Below are 23,321 nucleotides of genomic sequence, written 5' to 3'. Positions count from 1 at the left end.
TTTTACAAGTCTACGACAATTTTCCAATGTTTCCTTTCATTATTGCTACAAAATAGTATAATAGTATAAACTACTACAGTATAATATTGCAATTGTATACTGTGGAGGCCCATAGAAAAAATATATATACCCCGCCCAAAAGGCTATATACACTAATGCTTCCAAAAAATTTTATTTCTCCAATGCATCTAAAATAAAGCAAAGCTGCAAACAGTCTTGATTAAAAATATCCTATAATTTTGTGTATGCAGCTCCTACACAGACCTATGTGTCTTCATGATTACAAACAAACCATAGTCATGAGTTACTACAATCTTTTAGCCTACTTTTCTTGATAATCTATAGAAGAGTAGAACAGGGTGTAGGTGAAAATACACACTTAAGCATCAGACTACACACAGGATTGTTTGTAGTCTGTAACCATGGAGACACATAGATCTGCATAGAAAGTGTAAGCACAAAATGGTAGGATAGTTTAAAAGGGGTTGTCTCCCGAAAAAAAATTAATTACCTATCCAAAGGATATGTGATAGATGTATGATTGATGCGGGTCCAAACGATGGGATCCCCAGAAATCATGAAAACAAGGGTCCCGTGTCCTCCATTTGAATGGAGCAGACGTCACGCATGCGCAGTACCGCTCTGTTTATTCTCTATAGGATGGAAATAGCAGAGTACATTGCTCAGCTATTTCTGTCAGTCCCATAGAGAATGAATAGAGCAGTAGTGTACACACGGGACCGCTGCTCCATTCAAACCTGCGACACGTTCTAGCGATCACTGGGGGTCTCAGCGGTCGATACCTAACAAATGTTTGCATGGTCTAACCCCTTTAGAAAGATATTGGTTTATTCAAGCCAGCACAGTAGGTGAAATATTATGTTTTTTATTAATTGATGTCCATTAAAAGAGTTGAGGCATACATGCTAAAAAGAAAAGGGACACTGCTTTTTTTAAGCAAACAAAGCGCTCTTAATAATATCTGCTATGATTAATGCTTCGCATGGTCGAAACAAGTGAACGGATGTTGCTCCTCTTGTTTTTTTGCATGTATACCTAAACTCTATTAATGGATATGAATTAATAAAAAATTTAAGATTTTACCTCCAGTGCAGGTGCTGGCTGAATAATCCAATATAATCCGTAACCACCGGTGTTCCAGGAAAGTAGTCCGTGCAGGGAGAGCTGGCTGATATTATGCGGAGGGTGAGCTGGTCCTACAATTGTTCTTTCACTAGGATAGTTATTATCAAGATTTTTTGCTTATTTGCTACATTTTTATTTTAGATTTATTGGAGCAAAACAAATGGTTGAAAAAATGCAAATAGCTTTTCCATTTTCATGTTATGTGAACATTGTAGCTGTATAAATGTATACTATAATTAACAATGTCATCTTGTGTATACAGAAATGTGTGTGACTATGTCTGGGGCGGGACAACCATAGGTTGCTGTAAATCTCTTGCCAGGCTGGTAAAGTTGTGAAACAATTTGGTAAATTATTTTATGTAAAATATATGTGTGCTACAAAGCCAAGCAAGCAAAGTAGTTGTTTAAAGGAAATGGTCAGCTCTCTTGATGCCTGTAAAACTGCTGACTACACGATATAGGGGAGGCGGAGGGCATTGTAACTATACTTTTTGTCTCTGTCATACAAGTTGCATGACTGAGAAATTTATGTTTAATTTTCCTGGCGCGCTTTCACAAGTGCCCCTGAGGTTGGCACTTAAATTGCCAGTGCTCGTTGGTTCTCTTCACTGCCTGCTGCCAGCCCCGCTCCTCTGTTTTGAGTGACGGCTGTAGTGGTCTCCTGATTGACTGTTAGGGCTGTCACTCAGAGAAGATGGTGGCACTTGCGACCGCCGCATCGGGGGAATTAAACATTGATTTCTTGGTCATGCACCTTGCATGACTGAGACAAAAAGTAGCGTTACAATGCCCACCCCTTCCTCTATATTGCACTGTCAGCAGTTCTGAAGCCTCAAAACTGCTGACAGATTCCATTTAACCCAACTGACTTGTACTAATATGGCCATCGACCTACAGCATGCATAGAAAAGTCATAGAGCTGCTTACCTACACTAAATCCAAATAGGAAGAGAATATACACAAATAAAAACTTCAAGACATCTTTCAAGATGACCTGAAACATAAATAAATATATAAATATATGTTGTTTGATAAGCAGATTTATAATTATTTTTAATATATGTCCTCAGAGGAATTGGCCAAGGGCAATGGGTGGGTACGTGTTTCAGACTGAAGAAAACTAGTCCTTATGCATAGCTCCTATGAATAAGAAATAGTTTTCTTCAGTCCAAAACGCGTAAGCGATTCTGGCCCCCCTTTCTATGGAGTGTACCCGCCATGTTTTTGACATGTTTTTTCTAAATAAAAGTTTTTTTTTTAAATTCTCTTGGATGCTGGAACCACCTATCTTTTTGTCTGGACTGCATCCTGCGCTGAAACCTGTATCCATCAGGTCAGCGGCACTGACGGGTTTAGTGTCAGAAGGTCCTGGATCAAGCTGTGACCAATCACATCTAAGGGCACATTCAGACGTGGCGGAATTGCTGTGGAACTCCGCTGCGGACAGTCCGCAGTGGAAATCTTTTGCAGACAGTTTGTCCATTGGTTTCCACACCTTTTTAGTTATCTTCATGTAAACATTGCGGAAAACTCCGCTGCGGACCATAGGCTGTGGTGCGGAATTTTCAGTCTGCAGCATGCACTGTTTGTTGCAGAGAAGAAGCAGAATTTCACTGCGTATTTCAGCCTTTGCAATGCAAAAACTGAAATCTGTGTTTTCTGCAACGTCTGAATTACCTGTCAAATATGCAAATGTTGGTGCAGATTCGTTGCGTGAAAAATTCGGCCACGTCTGAGCGTGCCCTAAGTTCATAACTTAGATGTGATCGAAAACAGGTGGATCCTGTGTGTCAGAGACACGCAGGCCCCGCTGTCACTGAACCTGTCAGTGCCGCTGACCTGACGGATTCTGGTCTAAGCGCAAGATACAGCTTCTCTGTATACAGGATACAAAGCAGCTGTATCTCAAAAAGTAAAAATAATTTTTAATAAAACGTATTTAGAAATTGCACAAAACACACTGATAGACATCTTTATTAAAAATAAACATTTCAAAGGTGTACATAGCCTTTAACCCCTTAACACTCAGTGACGTACTATTCCGTCATGGAAACCGCCCCGTTCGCGCTCCATGAAGGAATAGTACGTCACGGGAGTAACGGCCATTTCGGCCGTCCTCCCGACACATACAGGAGCTGTGACAGCTGCTGTCTTTTACAGCAGTCGCCGCAGCTCCTACAGCAGGGACCGATCGCTGTGTCCCCGCTGATTAACCCCTTAAAAGTCGCGTTCAATAGTGATCACGGCTTTTTAGGGGTTAAGCTACCATCGCCAGCCTGCTACACGATAGCGGCCGGCGATGGTGACTATGGCAACATGACACCAAACAATGGCGTCCGGCTATGCCATCGACGGAAGCCTAGTGGGTCCTGACAAAGTAGTGTAGTGCAGTGTATTAGAATAGCGATCAGGGCCTCCTGCCCTCACGTCCCCTAGTGGGACAAAGTAATAAAGTAAAAAAAAAGTAAAAAAAAGATGTGTAAAAATAAGAAAATAAAAGTTTTAAAAGTGATCAAAGTAAAAATCCCCCTTTTTCTCTTATCAGTCCATTATTATTAATAAAAATATATAAACAAACAAATAAACTATACATAATTGGTATCGCCACGTCCGTAACGGCCTGAACTACAAAATGTTTTCGTTATTTATCCTGCGCGGTGAACGCCGTAAAAGAAAATAATAATGAACCGTATCACAATTGTTTGGTCACTTCACCTAAAAAAAAAATGGAATAAAATGAGATCAAAAAGTACCTAAAAATGGTGCTGATCGAGCAGTTCGTTACGCAAAAAATAAGTCCTCGCACGGCTTTATTGATGGAAAAATAAAAAAGTTCTGGCTCTTAGAATATGATAACACAAAAAGTAAATGATTTTTTACAAAATTTATTTTATTGTGCAAACGCCAAGACATAAAAAAAACTATAAACATCTGGTATCGCCGTAATCGTATCGCCCCGCAGAATAAAGTGAATATGTCATTTATAGCGCACGGTGCACGCTGTAAAAAAAATTTAATAAAAAAACAATAGTAGAATTGCTGTTTTTTAGTCACCACGCCACCTAAAAATAGAATAAAAACGGATCAAAAAGCTGCATGCACCCCAAGAAAACTACAATGAATTCCTCAAGGGGTCTAGTTTCCAAAATGGGGTCACTGTTGGGGGGGTTTCCACTGTTTTGGCACCACAAGACCTCTTCAAACCGGACATGGTGCCTAATAAAAAGGAGGTCTCATAATCCGCTAGGGGCTCCTTTGCTTCGGAGGCCGGTGCTTCAGTCCATCACCACACTAGGGCCACATGTGGGATATTTCTCAAAACTGCAGAATCTGGGCAATAAATATTAAGTTGCGTTTTCTGACAAAAACAAAATGTCAATTTCACATCTACTTTGCTCTAAATTCCTGTGAAACACCTAAAGGGTTCATAAACTTTCTAAATGCTGTTGTGAATACTTTGAGGGGTCTAGTTTCTAAAATGGGGTGTTTGATAGGGGTTTCTAATATATGGGTCCCTCAAAGAAACTTCAGAACTGAACTGGAACCTAAAAAAATAAATAAATTAGGCAATGCTTCGCTTCTTACATTATACTGATAATGAGCCATGCCCACCTTGAGATGGCCCCAGTTTTGACCGTTTGTATAAACGGAGACCCCTATTAGACCGTTTCAGTGCCCGGTTTTCACAAGCATACACCCCCGAGACGTGTATTTCTATTGATGAGTCCTTGGTAGATTTTAAAGGGAGGCTTCAATTCTGCGAGTACCTGCCGGGTAAGAAGGCAAGGTATGGCGTGAAGATGTATAAGCTGTGTGAGAGTGCATCAGGGTACACCTACACATTTAGGATATATGAAGGGAAGGACACCAGTGCTCAGTCCCCAGAATGCCCCCCCTTACTGGGAGTTAATGCAAAAATTGTGTGGGATTTGGAGCACCCACTGCTGGACCAGGGTTACCACCTCTACCTGGATAATTTTTATAAAAACGTCCCACTCTTCAACTGCCTCACTTCCAGTCGTGCGGCATGCGGCACTGCTAGAAGAAATCTGAGAGGCCTTCCTAAGACACTGCTTGGGCAAACAAGAAGGGGTGAGAGCAGGGCACAATCTAGCAGCAACATATTGTGTGTCAAGTACAAAGACAAGAGAGATGTCCCACCAGTACCCATGTACCTGTACGAGGTGCCAGTACAGAGACCCCCAAACCAGACTGCATCCTGGACTTCAATAGGTACATGGGAGGGGTGGACTTGTCAGATCAAGTCCTGAAGCACTACAGCGCCCTGCGGTGTGGTATAAGAAGCTGGCCGTGCACATCATTATCAAGAACCTAATCTTTAGGGACCAAGAAGGGGGCACCCAGTACTTCTGGAAGCGAGGCCACATGCATCGTACCAGGGCAACACTTTCCAGAAGAAGTTCCCCAAACTGGCAAGAAGGGAAAAAGTCAAAAGAGGTGCAAAGTCTGCTATAAGAGGGGGATAAGGGAGGACACAATATATCAATGTGACACGTGTCCCGAAAAACCAGGGCTCTGTATGAAAGTGTTTTAAAATGTATCATACATCCCTTAGATTTTTCATCTACCCTGACGCACTCCGCACAGCTTATCTCCCTCATCTTTCCCTTCTGAGCCCTGCTGTGTGCCCAGGCAGCTAATAACAGCCACATGGTGGGTATTGCCGTACCTGGGAGAACCAACATTACAGTTTATGGGGTGTATATCTCCGGTGGCGCATGCTGGGCACACTATATCGGACACTGAAATGGCATAAATATATAGAAAATTGCAAATCTCACACTGCACCATCTGCTGCGCATAATCTTTTACACAATACCTGTGGGGTCAAAATGCTCACTACACGTCTAGATGAATGTCTTAAGGGGTGTAGTTTTTAAAATGGGGTCACTTCTCGGGGGTTTCAACTGTACTGGTACCTCAGGGGCTTCTACATACATGACATAGCACCAGAAAAGCTCCAGTAGGCCAAATGGTGGTGTTTTCCTTCTGAGCCATCCCATGGGCCCAAACTGCAGGTATTGCTGCACTCAGGAGAAATTGGGCGATAAAATGGGGTATTTTGTTCCCTGTGAAAATAAGAAATTTTGATCAAAAATTAAATCTTACTGGAAAAAATGAAAAATTTTTAAGTTCACAGCCTAATTAAAATACGTGCTGTGAAAAAACGGTGCGGTCAAAATGGTCACAGCAACCATAAATCAATTCCTTGAGGGGTGTAGTTTCCAAAATGGGGTCACTTCTGGTGGGTTTCCATTGCTTTGATACCTCTGGGGCTCTGCAAATTCGACATGGCACCCGAAAACCAATCGAGCAAAATCTGGACTCCAACAAACACATAGCACTTCTTTGCCGTTTTGTCCCATGGGAGGGCTCAGAAGGAGTTTTTCCAACACAAATGGGGTATTGCCGCACTCAGGACAAATTGGGAAACAAAATGGGGTATTTTTATTTCTTGTGGAAATAAGAAATTTTATCAAAAATGACATCTTATTGGAAAACATTTCATTTTTTTAATTTCACAGCCCAATTCAAATACGTGCTGTGAAAAAACTGTGTGGTCAAAATGGTAACAACAACCATACATGAATTCCTTGAGGGGTGCAGTTTCCAAAATAGGGTCACTTTTGGGGGATTCCTACTGTTTTGGCACCTCAACACCTCTTCAAACCTGGCATGCTGCCTAAAATATATTCTAATAAAAAAGAGGCCTCAAAATGCACTATGTGCTTCTTTGCTTCTAGGGCTTGTGTTTTAGTCCACGAGCGCACTAGAGCCACATGTGGGACATTTCTAAAAACTGCAGAATCTGGACAATACATATTTAGTAGTGTTTCTCTGGTAAAACCTTCTGTGTTACAGAAAAAAAAATGGAATAAAATTGAAATTCAGCAATAAAAATTAAATTTGCAAATTTCACTTCCACTTTGCTTTAATTCCTGTGAAATTCCTAAAGGGTTAAAAAACTTTCTAAATGCTGTTTTGAATACTTTGAGGGGTCTAGTTTTTAAAATGGGGTGTTTTATGGGGATTTCTAATACATAGGCCACTCAAATCCACTTCAGAACTGAACAGGCTTTTGAAATTTTCTTAAAAATATGAGAAATTGCTGTTTATGTTCTAAGTCTTGTAACGTCCAAGAAAAATAAAAAAATGTTCAAAAACACGATGCCAATCTAAAGTAGACATATTGGAAATGTGAACTAGTAACTATTTTTGGTGGTATAACCATCTGTTTTACAAACAGATGCATTTAAATTCAGAAAAATGCTATTTTTTTGAAATTTTCTCAAAATTTTGCAATTTTTCACAAATATACACTGAATATATTGACCAAATTTTACCGCTAGCATGAAGCCCAATGTCTCACGAGAAAACCATCTCAGAATTGCTTGGATAGGTTTAAGCATTCCGACGTTATTACTACATAAAGTGAAATATGTCAGATTTGAAAAATGGGCTCTGAGCCTCAAGGCCCAAACAAGGCTGCGTCCGTAAGGGGTTAAGAATATTTGACTAACCATAGTTTATTAGAACATCTTTTCTACTTCAACCTTTTTATTCATGTTTGTTTGATTGGAAGTATTTTTGTAAAATGAAATATGAGGGTATGTTCACAGGCACTGTTTTCAGACGTAATTCGGGCGAATTACGCCTGAAATAACGGCTCCATTACGCCTACAAACATCTGCCTATTGCTTTCAATGGGTTTTACGATGTTCTGTTCCCACGAGGTGTTATTTTACGCGTCGCTGTCAAAATACGGCACGTAAAAAGACGCTCGCGAAAAAGAAGTGCATGTCACTTCTTGGGACGTTTTTGGAGCCGTTTTTCATTGACTCTGTGGAAAACAGCTCCAAAAATGGCCGGTAAAAACGCAGCAAAAAACGCAGCGAAAATCGCGAGTGGCTACAAAAACGTCTGAAAATCAGGAGCTGTTTTCGCCTGAAAAGAGCTCCGTATTTTAAGACGTTTTTGGTCACTACGTGTGAACATACCCTTACAGTTAACATAGAAAGCATAGGGTTTAGACTTTCTAACATCCCACTGTACAGTATATTATAATTATTTTACACTGTTGTAGTTGTGCAGCAGTTACACTTTATCTTAACGCTTAAGGCTATGTTCACACGGAGTATTTTGCAGGAGGAATATCTGCCTCAAAATTCCGTTTGGAAGTTTGAGGCAGATTTTCCTCTCCCTACACGCCGATTTTCGCGCCGTTTTTCGCCCGCGCCCATAAAACACAGCGAAATACGCTTTCTCTGCCTCCCATTGAAGTCAATGGGAGGTCAGAGGCATAAACGCCCGAAGATAGGGCATGTCGCTTCTTTTTCCCGCGAGGCAGTTTCAATGGGAGGCATTTTAGGGCCGTTTTTGCCGAGTTTTGCGACGCGGTTTCCGCGTCAAAAAACTCGGCAAAATACTCAGTGTGAACATAGCCTTAGAATAATAATAATAATAATAATAATAATAATAATCAGTATTGATATTTACCCTCTGAATCATGACACTGTAGATACCCAGGGACTGAAATCCTCTTGTGTAGTACAACATGTTTGTCCATCCGAGTACCATTGCTATGACAATGAAGATCAGGTATTCTTGTACTCCAGATATATAAGTTAATGTGGATAGGATCACCAGGATGGCTTGAATAAAGCTAGTAAATAAATATCCATGCATTAAGCAGGTGCACTTTTTCAATCGATCACTCGTAACAGTATATATAGGGTAAGGCAGGAGAGACAAATCATGTCTTCTCTGTACCACTGATCTCCATTAATAAATCAAATAAAGCCTCAATGGACATATTTAATGTCTATTACAGAATTGATTGTAGTGCAATTCCCTACTACATAGATTTTTTAGCAGACTGTCTCCCTTCACAGGAATGGAGTGTCTGCTGCACTATAGTCAGACTACAGGCTAGGGTAAAAGGCCCTTTTACATGGGCCAATTATTGGGCAAACAAGCGTCCACGGGGCAACAATCAGCTAGTGAAGGAGCAAATGCTCGTTCATCGGCTGATTGTATCATTTATGCTGCCAGAAATATTATCGTTGTCGGCAGCACATCTCCTTGTGTAAGCAGGGAGTTGTGCTGCCGACATGATGGAAAGCTATAGGGACGAGCGATCGTAGAAGCGTTTGCTCGTCCCCATGCATTGCAAACGAGCGTAAACGAGCGCCAATCAAAGAGCTGTCTTGTTGATCGGCGCTCGTTTACACGGCCCATGTCGGGCTGTGTAAGAGAACGCTAAACGCTACCAAGTAATAAAGATTGGCAGCTCTAGAAATACTTGATCCTCTATTTACTCATGCAATGTTTTGACTCACACTATAGAGCCTTTTTCAAGCGTCTTGATCATTGCACGATTTATTGCTTGATGATACTCTTTGGACTGATGTTTTAAAATGTCGTGCAAAACAATGCATTCCTGAATGGAAGAGTTAAAGGGAGATTAATCTAATAAAATAAAAAAGTTAAGATAATACTTTTCTAGATGCATTTTGCTCGGTCTGTCATTTGGCATCGGATCTAATAAGCTTGCAGTGTTGTAAAAAAAAAAAAAAATTGTTGCCTTGCAAAATGTTACTTTAAGCTTGTTTTGGAAAAGGGAGCGCAGCTGATTTAAAGAGGAGCTGTCACCACTCCTGACATGTCTGTCTTAGTAAATAATTGTATTCCCCATGAAATAACAATTCGGAAGCATCTTTCCTTAGAACTCTAAGTTTTGCTGTTCCTCTGTTATTCCTTCTAGAAATTTATGAATAAATTGACAACTGGGTGTTAGTGGATAGGGGTGTGTTCCTACACAGTCTGACACTGTCCAATCAGTGCTGACAAGTGAGACTATGTAGGACACGCCCCTTTGACAAGGGGAATAATATGACATCCAGTTGTCAATTTGTTTATAAATATCAAGGAGGAATAACAGAGGAACGGCACAAAGCAGAATTCTAAGAAAATATGTTCCTGAATTCATTTATCATGTGGAATACAAGTATTTACTATAACAAACATGTCAGGGAAGGTGACAGGTCCCCTTTAATAAACACCTGGCGTTGTTTGGTACCATGTGCTGTATTCCTCTGCAGGTGGGCGCCTCATATAAAGGTATATGTTTGAAAATACAGCGCAGGTCAGTCTGGTTTTTGGGGGTGGCATAGTAGTAAAATATTCTAAGGAATTGATATAGCTATTTAAATGCCGTAATAAGACTTACAATAGAACATGGAACCACGCATCAGACACCACTGATTGTAGATCAGAAGGCTTCAACCAAAAGAATGCTGTGCCCTAGAAATAAAAGCTAGTATATGTAAAACAATCCTTAATGCCCTCTAAATAAGGTACCGTTTACACCACTGCCATGGCTTCATTTCTTAATAGAGCCATGATATGTATGATAAATCCATTTGCAATGGAATCCCAATGAATCCTGAGGCAGATACCAAATGTATTAGAAACTAATGCAAAGTAAAATTTACATTCAATTTCCTATCTATCAAATTCCCAAATTTCTGTGAGAATATTACTGAGAGCATCATTATATGGTAGAAATACTGCAGTGTACAACATTTTCTCACTTGTGGGTTCCCTTGTCATCAGTTGATCACTGGGGTCAGCTGGTATCTGTTTGGTACCCACAATATAAGAACTTTTTGACTGATAACATACTGTACCTCGTAAATAATTAAGTAAGCGGAACAAATTATAATAAACGCGTGCCCAATAAGTTGAAATAATCCGCTTGTACTAGATAAGTTCAATGTGATCAGACCCTGCAGTGAGGAAAAAAATACTATCATTATTATTATGTTGTACATATACTATTTCTATAGGTTGCATCATTTGAAAACAATAAAAATTACATAATAAAAAAAGCATAACATAAGTGACAGAATACTAAGGGGAACATTATATTATCAAATGTTCACCCCCTTTAAGATCAAGGTTGGTCTCGTCCATTCACCCAGAAGAGGTCTTCCTAGGCTGGATGTTATATCTACTCTCTATGCACAATACTCTTACTCAGGTCAGAAATCTCGAGCTGAAGGGTTTTCCGAGGACAACCCCTGTTTATATGGCCTAGTAGTGCATGTGGATGCCATAGAGGGGTAACCCTTCCCTTTATAAGACTGAATAAAGAGCTACTGAAAAGACAATCTTTCTTGCTAGGACTCGAGGTGTTCTTCCATTACATGGTCCCCCATTAATTTCAATGGGCACTGTTTAATAGTAGATTCCACTGGTAGCTTTCCTCTGCAATAACATATGATTGCTGCGTGTCTGGCTGCTGGAACCGTTGACAATGAGCTTTTATTGCAAGGAAATTTTGTTTTTTTTAAAAAAAGTTAAATATTTAAAGATGGGGCAACATCTTATGGCATATGGATGTCATAGAGGGGATGACCTTCACTCAGGACTTTCCTTTTTGAGCCAAAAAGGAAAGATGTTCATTTGTGATGTGCAGAGACGTCATATGGGCACGGATGCAAATTTACTGCCGTATGGGGCCCAGATGCAAATGTAATAAAAAGGGGCTCGCTTGCCGCCCGCCATTGTCCGCCCTGTTTGCATCTTTATAAGGAGGTGGAGCTCCCTTTGAGGTGGGCCGCAGCAGTGGGAGTCTTTAGTGCCTGCTAATATCATCACAAGTCCTCAGCAGCAGTGCCAGCTTAGCCATATGCAGCAGTGACAGGTAAGAAAATTGTGTCTGCCTGTCACTTTGTGTCCCCCCTACCATTCCACATAGCTACTGTAACCCTTCCTCCACAGAATGCCTTCCACCTTCTGTGCACCTCTTCCCTACCACCACAAAGCCAATGTCACTTTCTGTGCGCCCACACCCTCAAAGAGCCCCTGCCACCATGTGTCCCTTACCCCAACAGACCCTAGCCATCTTCTGTCCCCCTGCCTCCCACAGAACCATCACCACATTCTGTCCCCCTGTACCCTACCATCCTCACTACTCCTACCACCTTCTTTGTCCCCCTTCCCCAACAGAGTCCCTGCTAGCTTTTGTTATCAATGCCCATGCCCCCACAGTGTCCCTGCCACCTTGTCCCCAGTTACATGTCCCCCACAGTACCCTTAACATCTTCTGTATCCCCCTCCCCTAACAGAGCACCTGCCATCTTTTGTCTTGCATGTCCCTGACCACCCTCACAGAGTGCCCCTGCCACCTGCTTTTCACCTCTACCATAACAGGGCCCCTATCTCCTTCTGCACCCCTGCTCCTACATAGCTCCTGCCACTTTATGCCCCCCCCCGTCCCATGCAGTAGCCCTTCAACCTTCAGTGGCCTTGCTCCCCTAAGAAAGTCCTTTCAACCTTTTGTCTTCCATGTCCTTGCCCTCCCTCACAGAGCCCCTGCCACATGCTTCTGTCCACTCTCCCTCAAACAGAATCCCCGTCTCTTTCTGTATTTTCTGTCCTCTTACAAAATCCCTGCTGCCCTACCTCCTGCAAAAGCTCATTCTACCTTGCATCTGACCCACCAGCAAACTTGTGCTTCCTCTTAATCGCTCCGTACCCCCCATTAGGGGGGGGGGCAGACTTCTTCGCAGTATGGGCCTCAGAAATTGCTGGTGGCAGCCCTGATGATGGGGGTGCCCATTCATTGGAATAGCTAGCATGTAATGCTACATTTCGTCTGCATCTGCCCCTACGGGGGGAAAATGTCTAGCTAGGGAGGGCTACCCCTGCAAACTCAGCTGTTTGCCAGGGGTACCAGTAGACAGACTTACGGCAGCTGCTGCAATATGAAAGGGATTGCCTCTGAAGAGACAACTCCTTTAAAATGTCTAATACCAGGTGTTTTTGACAGGTTTTCATAGTGCAACTGCAATGGGATTTATTAGTATTATGCATTATAAATAAACAGACTGTTGATTAAAGGTGCACTGTACCTGGTCTCCATGTGGTCGATAGTACAGAAGAGTAAAAATAATATTAAAAACAAAGTAAAAAAGAAAAGACATTAAAAACATGTATCTTGCAAACTTGTTCCATTTCATCTGGAGAAGAGTATTGAGCGGCTCTATAGCCAATAGTTCATGACGATTCTAAGAAAAAATAAGACAGTATTCACATTACTGATGTACACAAATTATTTCTACTAATGCAATCTGTCCCAGTTATGGTAAGTGAGAAAAAAATGTCAATGCATATTTTTTATCAAGAACTGGCAAGTGAAATATGAAAATGTCTACATGTATTGGGGCAGATTTATTACTGTGTCTGTGTCTAGAATGCGTTGTTAAGTATGCTACATTTTGGTGGGTTTTAATATAAACTAATTTAAAGGCTATATTAACCGTCGAAAGCTGTTTTATTTTTAATAAAATGGTCTATCAGTGTGTTTTGTGCAACTTTATAATTAGTTTTTAGTAAAAAAAATATTTTTACTTTTTAAGATACAGCTGCTCTGTATTCTGTGTACAGAGCAGCTGTATCATGAGCTAAGACCGAAATCTATCAGGTCCGCGGGATTGACGGTTTCAGTGTCAGCGGGTCCTGTGTGTCTCTGACGCGCAGGATCAACCTGTTATCGATCACAACTAAGTTATGAACATAGATCTGATAGGTAACAGCTAACCCACTGACACTGAACAGTTCCGCTGACCTGACGGATACAGGATTCAGCGCAAGATACAGCTGCTTTGTATACAAGATACAAAGCAGCTGTACCTCAAAAAGTAAAAATAAAAAGAACTAATTATAAGGTTGCACAAAACAAACTGATTGACCTTTTTATTATTATTATTATTATTATTATTATTATTATTATAATTTCAAAAATCACTTTCAATGGTTTACATAGCCTTTAAGAACAGATGTTACCCCTCACTAGACATTTTTAAAAAGTGTCTAGAGCAGGGGGCATGACTTAGCTGGAAGGGGTGTGGCTTAAAATGCACTGTCTAAATCTGAGACAGCTTAGTAAATCTGCCCCATAGTGTTTTGGCTTGTGGTGTTTTTGTAGCGTGAAACTCGTTGCACGTGCTATTCTGGTCCGTTTTTGAAGTCTGAGGGTGCGTGAAAAACAAGGACAGCCCACGAACGACATCAGTGTCCGTTTTTCACGCATCAGTTGCTAAGGAAATGCTGAGGAAAAAAAGTAAAACCATGTAGTGCTGGCAGAGGGGAAACACGGACGAGAAAAATGGATGACACAGGGAAACCACACGGATGCAACAAGAACAGTTATATGCATTAAAAATGACCCCTATTTTGCAGCTGAAAATCAGACACGCCCGTGTGAATAAGGCCTTACCTTAATGTGTGTATTGTAGACCACCATTTCAAGTATTGAGTTTTGTGAAGAAGTGTCCACATCCTTCAAGTCATACAGCGAAGAGGAGACAGGTCCGTAAGCCCAGTCTGTCAACTTCCGAGACAAGATTCTGTTTTCTTCTTCCTTTATTTCTCTATTCAGAATATATTTTAGCATCTGAATGAATAAATTAGAAACATTTACTACATATGTGGGACAAAAGTGGGGTAGGGGTATTTGGGTCAAAAGGAAGGATTGTTCCACGGAAATTAAGACACGTGGGAGGTGAGATATATTTTGTAGTTTGTTTCATTCGTAAGATCAGACTGTAATTCTTACCTCCATTTTACCTGTCTTGGCTGCCAGTTGCATTGGTGTGAGGCCTTCATTGTTTGCAATACTTTCCAATGACTTGTTTTTACAGTTGCGTATAATCTTATCATACATATTTATTATGAATGTGTTGTGAGGTTTTGCATTTTCTGTTACAGTCACAAGAGCATGGAGCACAGTATTTCCAAAAGAGTCCTGGATGGTGACAATGGTCTTGCTATCCTCCATGAGCCGTTTTACCACGCCTGGCTGGTTGGTACATGCCGCAAGAGCTAAAGGAGTTTCACCTAAAATTCCAAAAGTGTGGTTATTTAATTTTTGTTCGTACTTGCACGAAATCGTTATATTAGTAGCGGCTGTGAAAGGTATTGCAGCAGTGGCGTAACTACCGCTATAGCAGCCGTAGCGTCTGCTACGGGGCCCGCAGCATGAGGGGGCCCGTGCCACCCGCCGGCACGGGCCCCCCCCCCATGGCCGGAGGCTCCGCTAGCAGCTGCTATGGCTGCTACAGCGCGACGCCACTGAAGGGGTTGTTCCTACAAAAGACATGCATCCCTTATCCACAGGATAGGGGATACATGTGGGATCGCTGGGACGCCCAGCGATAAGGAGAACGGGGGACCGAAAGTCCCCCGAAGTTCTCCATGACAAACCTCGGACTTCCAGGGTCTGTCTGCAGCTTTATAGAAATTAATTGTGCACTGGTCGCGCTTGTTCGCATGCGTGACCAGCGCACCTTTCATTTTTATTGAACTGCGCAGACGCTGGAAGTCAGAGGTTAGTCATGGAGAACATTGGTGGACTTTCGGTCCCCCATTCTCCTTATCGCTACCAGCGATCACACATTTATCCCCTATTCTGTGGAGAGGGGATACATCTCTTTTGTAGGACAAACTGTAGGCCGCTTTTTTGGGGGGGTCTGTATGGCGTTATCTACAGGGGGGATCTGTATGGTGTTATCTACAGGGGGGGGGTTCTGTATGGTGTTATCTACAGGGGGGGGGTTCTGTATGGTGTTATCTACAGGGGGGTTCTGTATGGTGTTATCTACAGGGGGGTTCTGTATGGTGTTATCTACAGGGGGGTCTGTATTGTGTTATCTACAGGGGGTCTGTATGGCGTTATCTACAGGGGGGTCTGTATGGCGTTATCTACAGGGGGGGTCTGTATGGCGTTATCTACAGGGGGCTGTATCACATTATCTACAGGGGGCTGTATGGCGTTATCTTCAGGGGGGTCTGTATGGCCTTATCTACAGGGGGGCTCTATGGCGTTATCTACAGGGGGGCTCTATGGCGTTATCTACAGGGGGATTTGGGGCTGTAAGAGGTTATCTACAGGGGGGCTGTATGGCATTATCTACAGGGGGGCTGTATGGCGTTATCTACAGGTGGGATTTGGGGCTGTAAGAGGTTATCTACAGGGGGGCTGTATGGCATTATCTACAGGGGGGCTCTATGGCGTTATCTACAGGGGGGCTGTATGGCGTTATCTACAGGGGGATTTGGGGCTGTAAGACGTTATCTACAGGGGACTGTGTATGGTGCTATCTATAGGGAGGCACTATCTACAAGGGGGGGGGGGGTTGTGTGATACCCAGTGGAGGTGGGGCCCCAGTCAAAAGTTTGCTATGGGGCCGAGTCTTTCCTAGTTACGCCCCTGTATTGCAGCATTGTGTCATTCAAGTGACGAGTGCCGCATCCTCTTCAAACAGCTGATCCACAGGGGTGTCGAGAGTCACACCCCCACCAATCATAACCTGAAGAGAAACATATTTGTTCACTGCGGGGGAAAAAAAACCCTAAGGCCCCATACGAACGTGCTTTTGCGCCCGCAATTCCCCCGAAAATCCACTGGAGAATTGCGGCCCCATTCATTCCTATGGGGCCATGCACACGACTGTGGTTTCCACGGTCCGTGCATGGCCCAGGAGCCTGCAACGCAGAAAGAACGGGCAAGCCTTATTACGGCCGTGTTCTGCGGTCAGGGCTCGTTGAAAATAATGGCCGCAGCCATGTGCACAGCCCGCAATTTGCGGGCGGCTCGCGGCTGACCCTCCGTGGTTGGCCGACCCGAAAATCACGGGCGTGCACATGGCTACGGTCGTGTGCATGAGGCCTTAAATTAAATTTAGGGGATTTTTAGGAAGACATTTTTTTATTTACAAATCTATGATGTTATTTTGTAGTATATAAGGGCAGATTTATTAATAATGGCTTAAAGATAGCTTAAAGCTAGAGGTGTTAAGCTGAACCTGTGCCAAATGTTTTTAACCCGTGCAAGCTGTTTTGATAGATTTGGCATTTCTTGACAGCATGCTAGACTCCATTCCCTTCTTTATGCCAGTTATTGGCTGGTATACTTTAGACGAGTGATGTGCGCCACAAAACTAGGGCATGCAAGTGATAAATTTGGCGCAATTCACGACCTTAACAAATCCACGGCCATATTATAAGTATGCAACCGGATGCGGCGAGCATGTGGCAAATTAAGGTTCTTTCTGGCGCACGCATTAATAAACTTATTACAACATTATATGCACTAAGAAAATAGGAGCATGAAACGCCAGAACCAAGGCACAAGGACAATAATAAATCTGCCCATTGTGTTTATATTAGTCAGTGTCTGTATAACATGGAGGAAAAGGTCTTTCCGACATTTGAGACGACTAAAGACACAAAGATTTTTTTGTTACTGAAAAATCGAAAAATAAAATGCCACCGTAAAGATAATAAAAACTCAACTAGCCCCTCTGCAGCACCGTCTATCCCTGCCAGCTGGCAGCGGCTTGGCTGGCAGGGATGCTGGGCACATGCGCATGGTGCACAGCCGCTCGGTCAATCAGAGAGGAAGGCGTCATATTTAAAACGGCTGTGCACAGGCCTCAGTGGCAGTTATTAAGGTGTATTCCCTAGCTAAGTTCATTCCACTTCTATATTGTGTATTGACTCCTGACTGACTGCGGTTTCACATGGTTTATCTGACTACTTTCCTGATAACCACAACTGTACTGCATACCTGACTCTGCTACATCACCGTTACTGACTTGTCTGACTACTTTCCTGATTACCACAACTGTACTGTATACCTGACTCTGCTATATCACCGTTACTAACTCGTCTGACTACTTTCCTGATTACCACAACTGTACTGTATACCTGACTCTGCTATATCACCGTTACTAACTCGTCTGACTACTTTTCTGACTAGTGCAACTGTACTGCATACCTGGGTCTGCTACACTTCCGGCACGGACCCCTGGCTTCCTGACTACGTCTCGTCTTTGTTTGCCATTGACCATAGCCACTATGTCTCTCTTATTTTTGCTCTGGTTCCTCATCAGCTAACTTTATCCAGAGTATTACCCACTGGACTAGCTAGTGGCACCTAAATCCTGGGGCTCAAACCCAACAAAAGTCGTGGAAAATGGGGGGTGCTAGAAGTGAAATTGTGCCGTCTAGTAGGTTCTTCCTCTGGGTAGCGTAGACATCAGATCATTACACCCAGGAGCTTTCTTCCCATCATAACAAAAACAAAAGAAGACTTGTCCTGCCAACACCTCAGTTTCTATTGAATCTGGATACATGTAGTGAATGTAATGAGAACAGTCATCTGCAGGGAAGACATATTTTACAAAGTCCCAATTTTCTAATTGATGAATATAATACGGATTAGAGATAAGAAGAACCAGCTGTATTGCCTAAATTATCTGTGAGACAGTTCTTCTGCTATTCAGGGTAGATGTAATGAGGTTGGATAAACTGGTAGTCATTTTACCCCTATGTACTAATATCTGGAGAATATCCGCACGGAAAAATTAATGCTCTGCGAATTTTAAATAATACAGCAAGAGCATCATTGCAATGGATTCTGAACTTAAAGTCTATGAACTTAGATGTGATTGATAACAGCTGGATCATGCGTGTCAGAGACTCGCAGGACCCGCTGTCACCAAAGACGCCAGTCACGCTGACCTGACGGATTCAGGTTTCAGCGCAGGATACCGCTGCCATATATCCAGGATACATAGAAGCTGTATCTGAAAAAGGTAAAATTATTTTTTATAAAAACAAATTACAAAGTTGAACAAAATACTCTGCTGGTATGTTCACACGGGCTATTTTCAGACGTTTTTTGGGCCATAAACGCCCTGTAAAACAGCTGAAAATACGGGGGCTGAACGCCTCCAAACATTTGCCCATTGATTTCAATGAGAAAAACAGCGTTCCGTTCGCACGCGGCGTTTTTTACGCGGCCGTTTTTAAAAACAGTCGTAAAAAAATGCCCCGTAAAACAAAAGTGCATGTCACTTCTTGAGCCGTTTCTGGAGCCATTTTATTGTCTAAATAGAAAAACAGCTCCAAAAATGTCCGTAAAAACGCATCAAAAACGCTTGATGCATAAAAAACTGCTGAAAATCAGAGACTGTTTTCCCTTGAAAACAGCTCCATATTTTACAGCCGTTTTTTGTTAAGCGTGTGAACATAGCCTAATACGTAATTTTTAGTAATAAAAAAGTAGAATTGTCTTTGCTAAAACTGTGTGACCCATTCTTGTGTCAGAAACTGGGTCGAAAGAGGATAGTCTGGTACCTGGTGGGCGAGTCCAACCTTGCAATTCTGTGCCTTACAAGAGATAGTCCAGTCTTTTTATTTTCAGCAGTCATTTACAAGCTGTACATTAGCTATGTAAATATAAGGTAACTCTTTGTCTACTTGAATTAATAGGGATTCTGATAGTGACCAGATAAGTTCTTACTTACCAAAATAAAATCCATAATTTCTGCTCTTTGGGTTAAAAAACAGGCCGTGTGCGCGTACATTTACTTCAGCACCTTTGTCAAGAAGATACTTAACAATTTCATTTTGCCGTCTTTCAATAGCTATGTGCAAAGCCGTTTGACCTAGATGACAAGGGTAAAGTTTGCTCAAAATATTCTATGTAACTGTGAAAATGTTATATCGCATCCTAGTATTTTGCTGAAAAAAGTGTAAATCTATATAAAAGCAATTATCAAAGTCTATAGAGCAAGTATGATATAGGCTAAACATAACAACAAGGGCAAGGATCCATAGCGGCAGCCATTGTATAAGCGAGAAAGAAAGGAAGCTTAAGTTGGCTCTGACCCCGTTCCCCAATAAACTTTTTCAGTAACCAGACATTGGATAATAATTAAAGGATCATAACTCCCTTCCCTTTTACAATTTATTGGAATAGCGGAGGTTTTGATAGCACCTGACACGTGGGAAGCATGCCCTGGGTCTTCTGCCCGTTTCACCTGAATCTAAAGGCAACAACCGACACTTCAAAATGTAATATCTACATCTTGAGAATGCAGATGCAATTTAATAAACCGTCAAATACTCCTACAGGAAGGGTACAGTCCCACGTAGCGGTGTCCGCATGTGGACTACAACCCGCTCACTTGTGGTTGGCAATACCCGCATGATTTTGACAGGTATAAGCGGCAAAATCATGCAGCCATTGGCCACTGCAAGTTAGCAGGGCGTAGTCCACTTGCGGACACCACTACGTGGGACTGTACCCTTCCTGTAGGGATCGTGGGATCGTACCTGAAGAGTGAATAACTTATTATCGGCCACTAACTTGAGAGTATTTTAATGTGGTGACCTTTCTCCTCCATGTACACCCATACACATGTATTAAAGGTGTTATCCTGGTTATTAACATGATAGGCCATCAATATTAGATCGGTGGGGGTCTGACTTTCGGCACCCCTGCAGATCAAGCTATTTGGAGGGGCTGCAGCCACTTCATTGTTTAAATCGTCCTTTCTCTGTTTGTACTTGCACATGCCGTTACATTTATAGCAGCCGTGCAACGTATTGCACCACTGTCCCATTCAAGTAACTGGGACAGTGGTACAATGCCTTGACCGACCACTAGAAATGTAACGGCACGTACCAATAAGAATTGAAATAAGAACCATGTAAACAATGAAGAGGCTGCGGTGCTCGCAAGAGTGCAGTGGCCCCTTCAAACAGCTGATCGGCAGGGGTGCCAACAGTCGGACCCCCACAGTTATAATATTGATGGTCTATCCTAAAGATAGGCCATCAATTTTAATAACCTGGATAACCCCTTTAAACTTTTCTGATGAAACCACCATATGAATCAGGTAGATGAATGAAAATCAGCAGCACAGGATAATTTTTCTAAAGCGGGTGCACGCCTCCTAGGTCACAGTCCAAGAGTGACCCCTCAATCAGGACAAAAAGAAGATGAGGCAGGACACCAAATATTTGTATAGAGATCCTTTTATTCCACATGTGTGCAACGTTTCAGCTCAGTGTGAGCCTTTCTCAAGCATGCTTGAGAAAGGCTCACACTGAGCTGAAACGTTGCACACACGTGGAATAAAAGGATCTCTATCCAAATATGAATCAGGTAAGTGCTTGTCTTTTTTTCTAACAATAGTTGACTTAAAATACTGAAAAGATATTTAAAACTATTCATGAATAAATAGATATATTAATTTATTTACCTCTGTAATTCTCCTCTGTATATTCGGCATTGATAAATCTGTCCAGAAAACCATGTTTCTTAGTAAATGATAGCAGAATGTGCACGATCTCTGGAGTCTTTCCATTTATGTTCAGTAATGCTTTCATCAAGCAGGTTTTGCCAGTGTCCTGTGATGTCAGTCTGTACATGAGAAAATCTAAAATATAACATACCATATTAATATTTGTAAGTGGGCGAGATGTAAATGTTTATTGTACTTAAAGAGGCTCTGTCACCACATTATAAGTGCCCTGTCTCCTATATAAGGAGATCGGCGCTGTAATGTAGGTGACAGCAGTGCTTTTTATTTAAAAAAAACGATCTTTTTTCACAACGTTAGGAGCGATTTTGGTTTATGCTAATGAGCTTTCTTAATGCCCAAGTGGGCGTCTTTTTACTTTCGACCAAGTGGGCGTTGTACAGAGGAGTGCATGACGCTGACCAATCAGCATCATGCACTCCTCTCCATTCATTTACACTGCACTAGCGATATAGATATTTCACTATGTGCAGCCTCATACACAAACCCTAACATTACTACAGTGTCCTGATAATGAATACACATGACCATCCAGCCTGGACGTCATGTGTACTCAGAATCCTGACACTTCTGACTCTTTTTTGTGAGATTCCGTCAAGTGAAACGAAATCTCGCGAGATTACGGAGCTAAACAAGATTTCGTTTCACTTGCCGGAATCTCACAAAAAAGAGTCAGAAGTGTCAGGATTCTGAGTACACATGACGTCCAGGCTGGATGGTCATGTGTATTCATTATCAGGACACTGTAGTAATGTTAGGGCTTGTGTATGTAGCTGCACATAGTGATATAACTATATCGCTAGTGCAGTGTAAATGAATGGAGAGGAGTGCATGATGCCGATTGGACAGCGTCATGCACTCCTCTGTACAACGCCCACTTGGTCGAAAGTAAAAAGACGCCCACTTGGGCATTAAGAAAGCTCATTAGCATAAACCAAAATCGCTCCTAACGTTGTGAAAATAGATCGTTTTTTTTAAATAAAAAGCACTGCTGTCACCTACATTACAGCGCCCATCTCCTTATATAGGAGACAGGGCACTTATAATGTGGTGACAGAGTCTCTTTAATCTAATTCTATTTTTCTATTTTGGAAATTATATAAATCTATAATATTCATAAAGAGAACTTGTTTGGCTAATTTACTTAATCCAAAATATAAAAATAGCTCTTATTATACTGTAAAAGTGTATTTAAAGGGGTTGTCCGGTTTCATTAATTTTTTTTTTGTATAAATAAAAGCTATACAACTTTCCAATAAAAATGTCTGTATTAATTCCTCACAGTTTTCAAGATCTCTGCTTGTTGTTATTCAATAGGAACATTCATTGTTTACTTCCAGTGAATACAATTCTGTCCATAGTCATGTGATAGACACACAGGGCTGATTCTAGCTTTTCTGCTGCCTGAGGCAAAAATTGAAATGGCGCCCCCCAGGTCTTGATTGACATCCTCCTGGCTGTTCTACATCACTACCAGCCTCCTCCAACTCTTGCAGATGCACCATTGCGAAATGGCGCATCCGAGAAGTTTGGAGGAGACTAGTTGTGATGTAGAACAGCCAGAAAGATGTCAATCAAGCATGGAAAGGTGGGTTTGGAGTCAGGACTGTGTGACTCTTTAGGATAGTGGCCCCATAAACCTTTAAAGAGTGCTTAGCATATAGTGTGTGCCGTTTTAAAAGTTGATTTTATAGATTTTGCTGCATCTGAAAAAAACATACAGGGGAATGTTTGGAAATATTGTCAGGTCATGTATTACCGCTGGAGGCAGTTCAAGCGTTAAATCTACCTGACAGGTTTCCATTAAAAGGACACTGAATTGCAACAATTCCATCTTCCCTGCAATTTTGTTATTATAAATATATCCTAAATAATTACAGCTCCAGAACCAAACTTTGACATATATACAGTACGAGAACAAACCTCCGTACATATATACAGCTCCAGAACCAAGCTCAGTAAATATATA

At 41.8% G+C, this 23,321-nt stretch overlaps 1 protein-coding gene across 1 annotated transcript in view; it reads right to left on the bottom strand.

Annotated features, from left to right (window-relative positions):
- The window catches only part of LOC142741505 (transient receptor potential cation channel subfamily V member 3-like), a 52,545-nt gene that overhangs the window by 5,015 nt on the left and 24,209 nt on the right, over nt 1–23,321 (bottom strand). The window contains exons 4-12 of the mRNA XM_075850879.1: nt 21,293–21,469; nt 19,550–19,690; nt 14,794–15,074; nt 14,455–14,631; nt 13,088–13,243; nt 10,859–10,957; nt 10,399–10,472; nt 8,667–8,832; nt 2,076–2,142 (exon numbers count right to left, since the gene is read on the bottom strand). Of these exons, the coding sequence (XP_075706994.1) occupies nt 2,076–2,142; nt 8,667–8,832; nt 10,399–10,472; nt 10,859–10,957; nt 13,088–13,243; nt 14,455–14,631; nt 14,794–15,074; nt 19,550–19,690; nt 21,293–21,469 (1,338 nt within the window). The remainder of the gene's footprint in view (nt 1–2,075; nt 2,143–8,666; nt 8,833–10,398; nt 10,473–10,858; nt 10,958–13,087; nt 13,244–14,454; nt 14,632–14,793; nt 15,075–19,549; nt 19,691–21,292; nt 21,470–23,321) is intronic.

The sequence above is a fragment of the Rhinoderma darwinii genome, chromosome 2, assembly GCF_050947455.1.
Source record: "Rhinoderma darwinii isolate aRhiDar2 chromosome 2, aRhiDar2.hap1, whole genome shotgun sequence".
NCBI classification, from domain to species: domain Eukaryota; kingdom Metazoa; phylum Chordata; class Amphibia; order Anura; family Rhinodermatidae; genus Rhinoderma; species Rhinoderma darwinii.
Note: the sequence above shows the minus strand (reverse complement) of the source record. Positions and strands in the feature narration are given on the sequence as shown.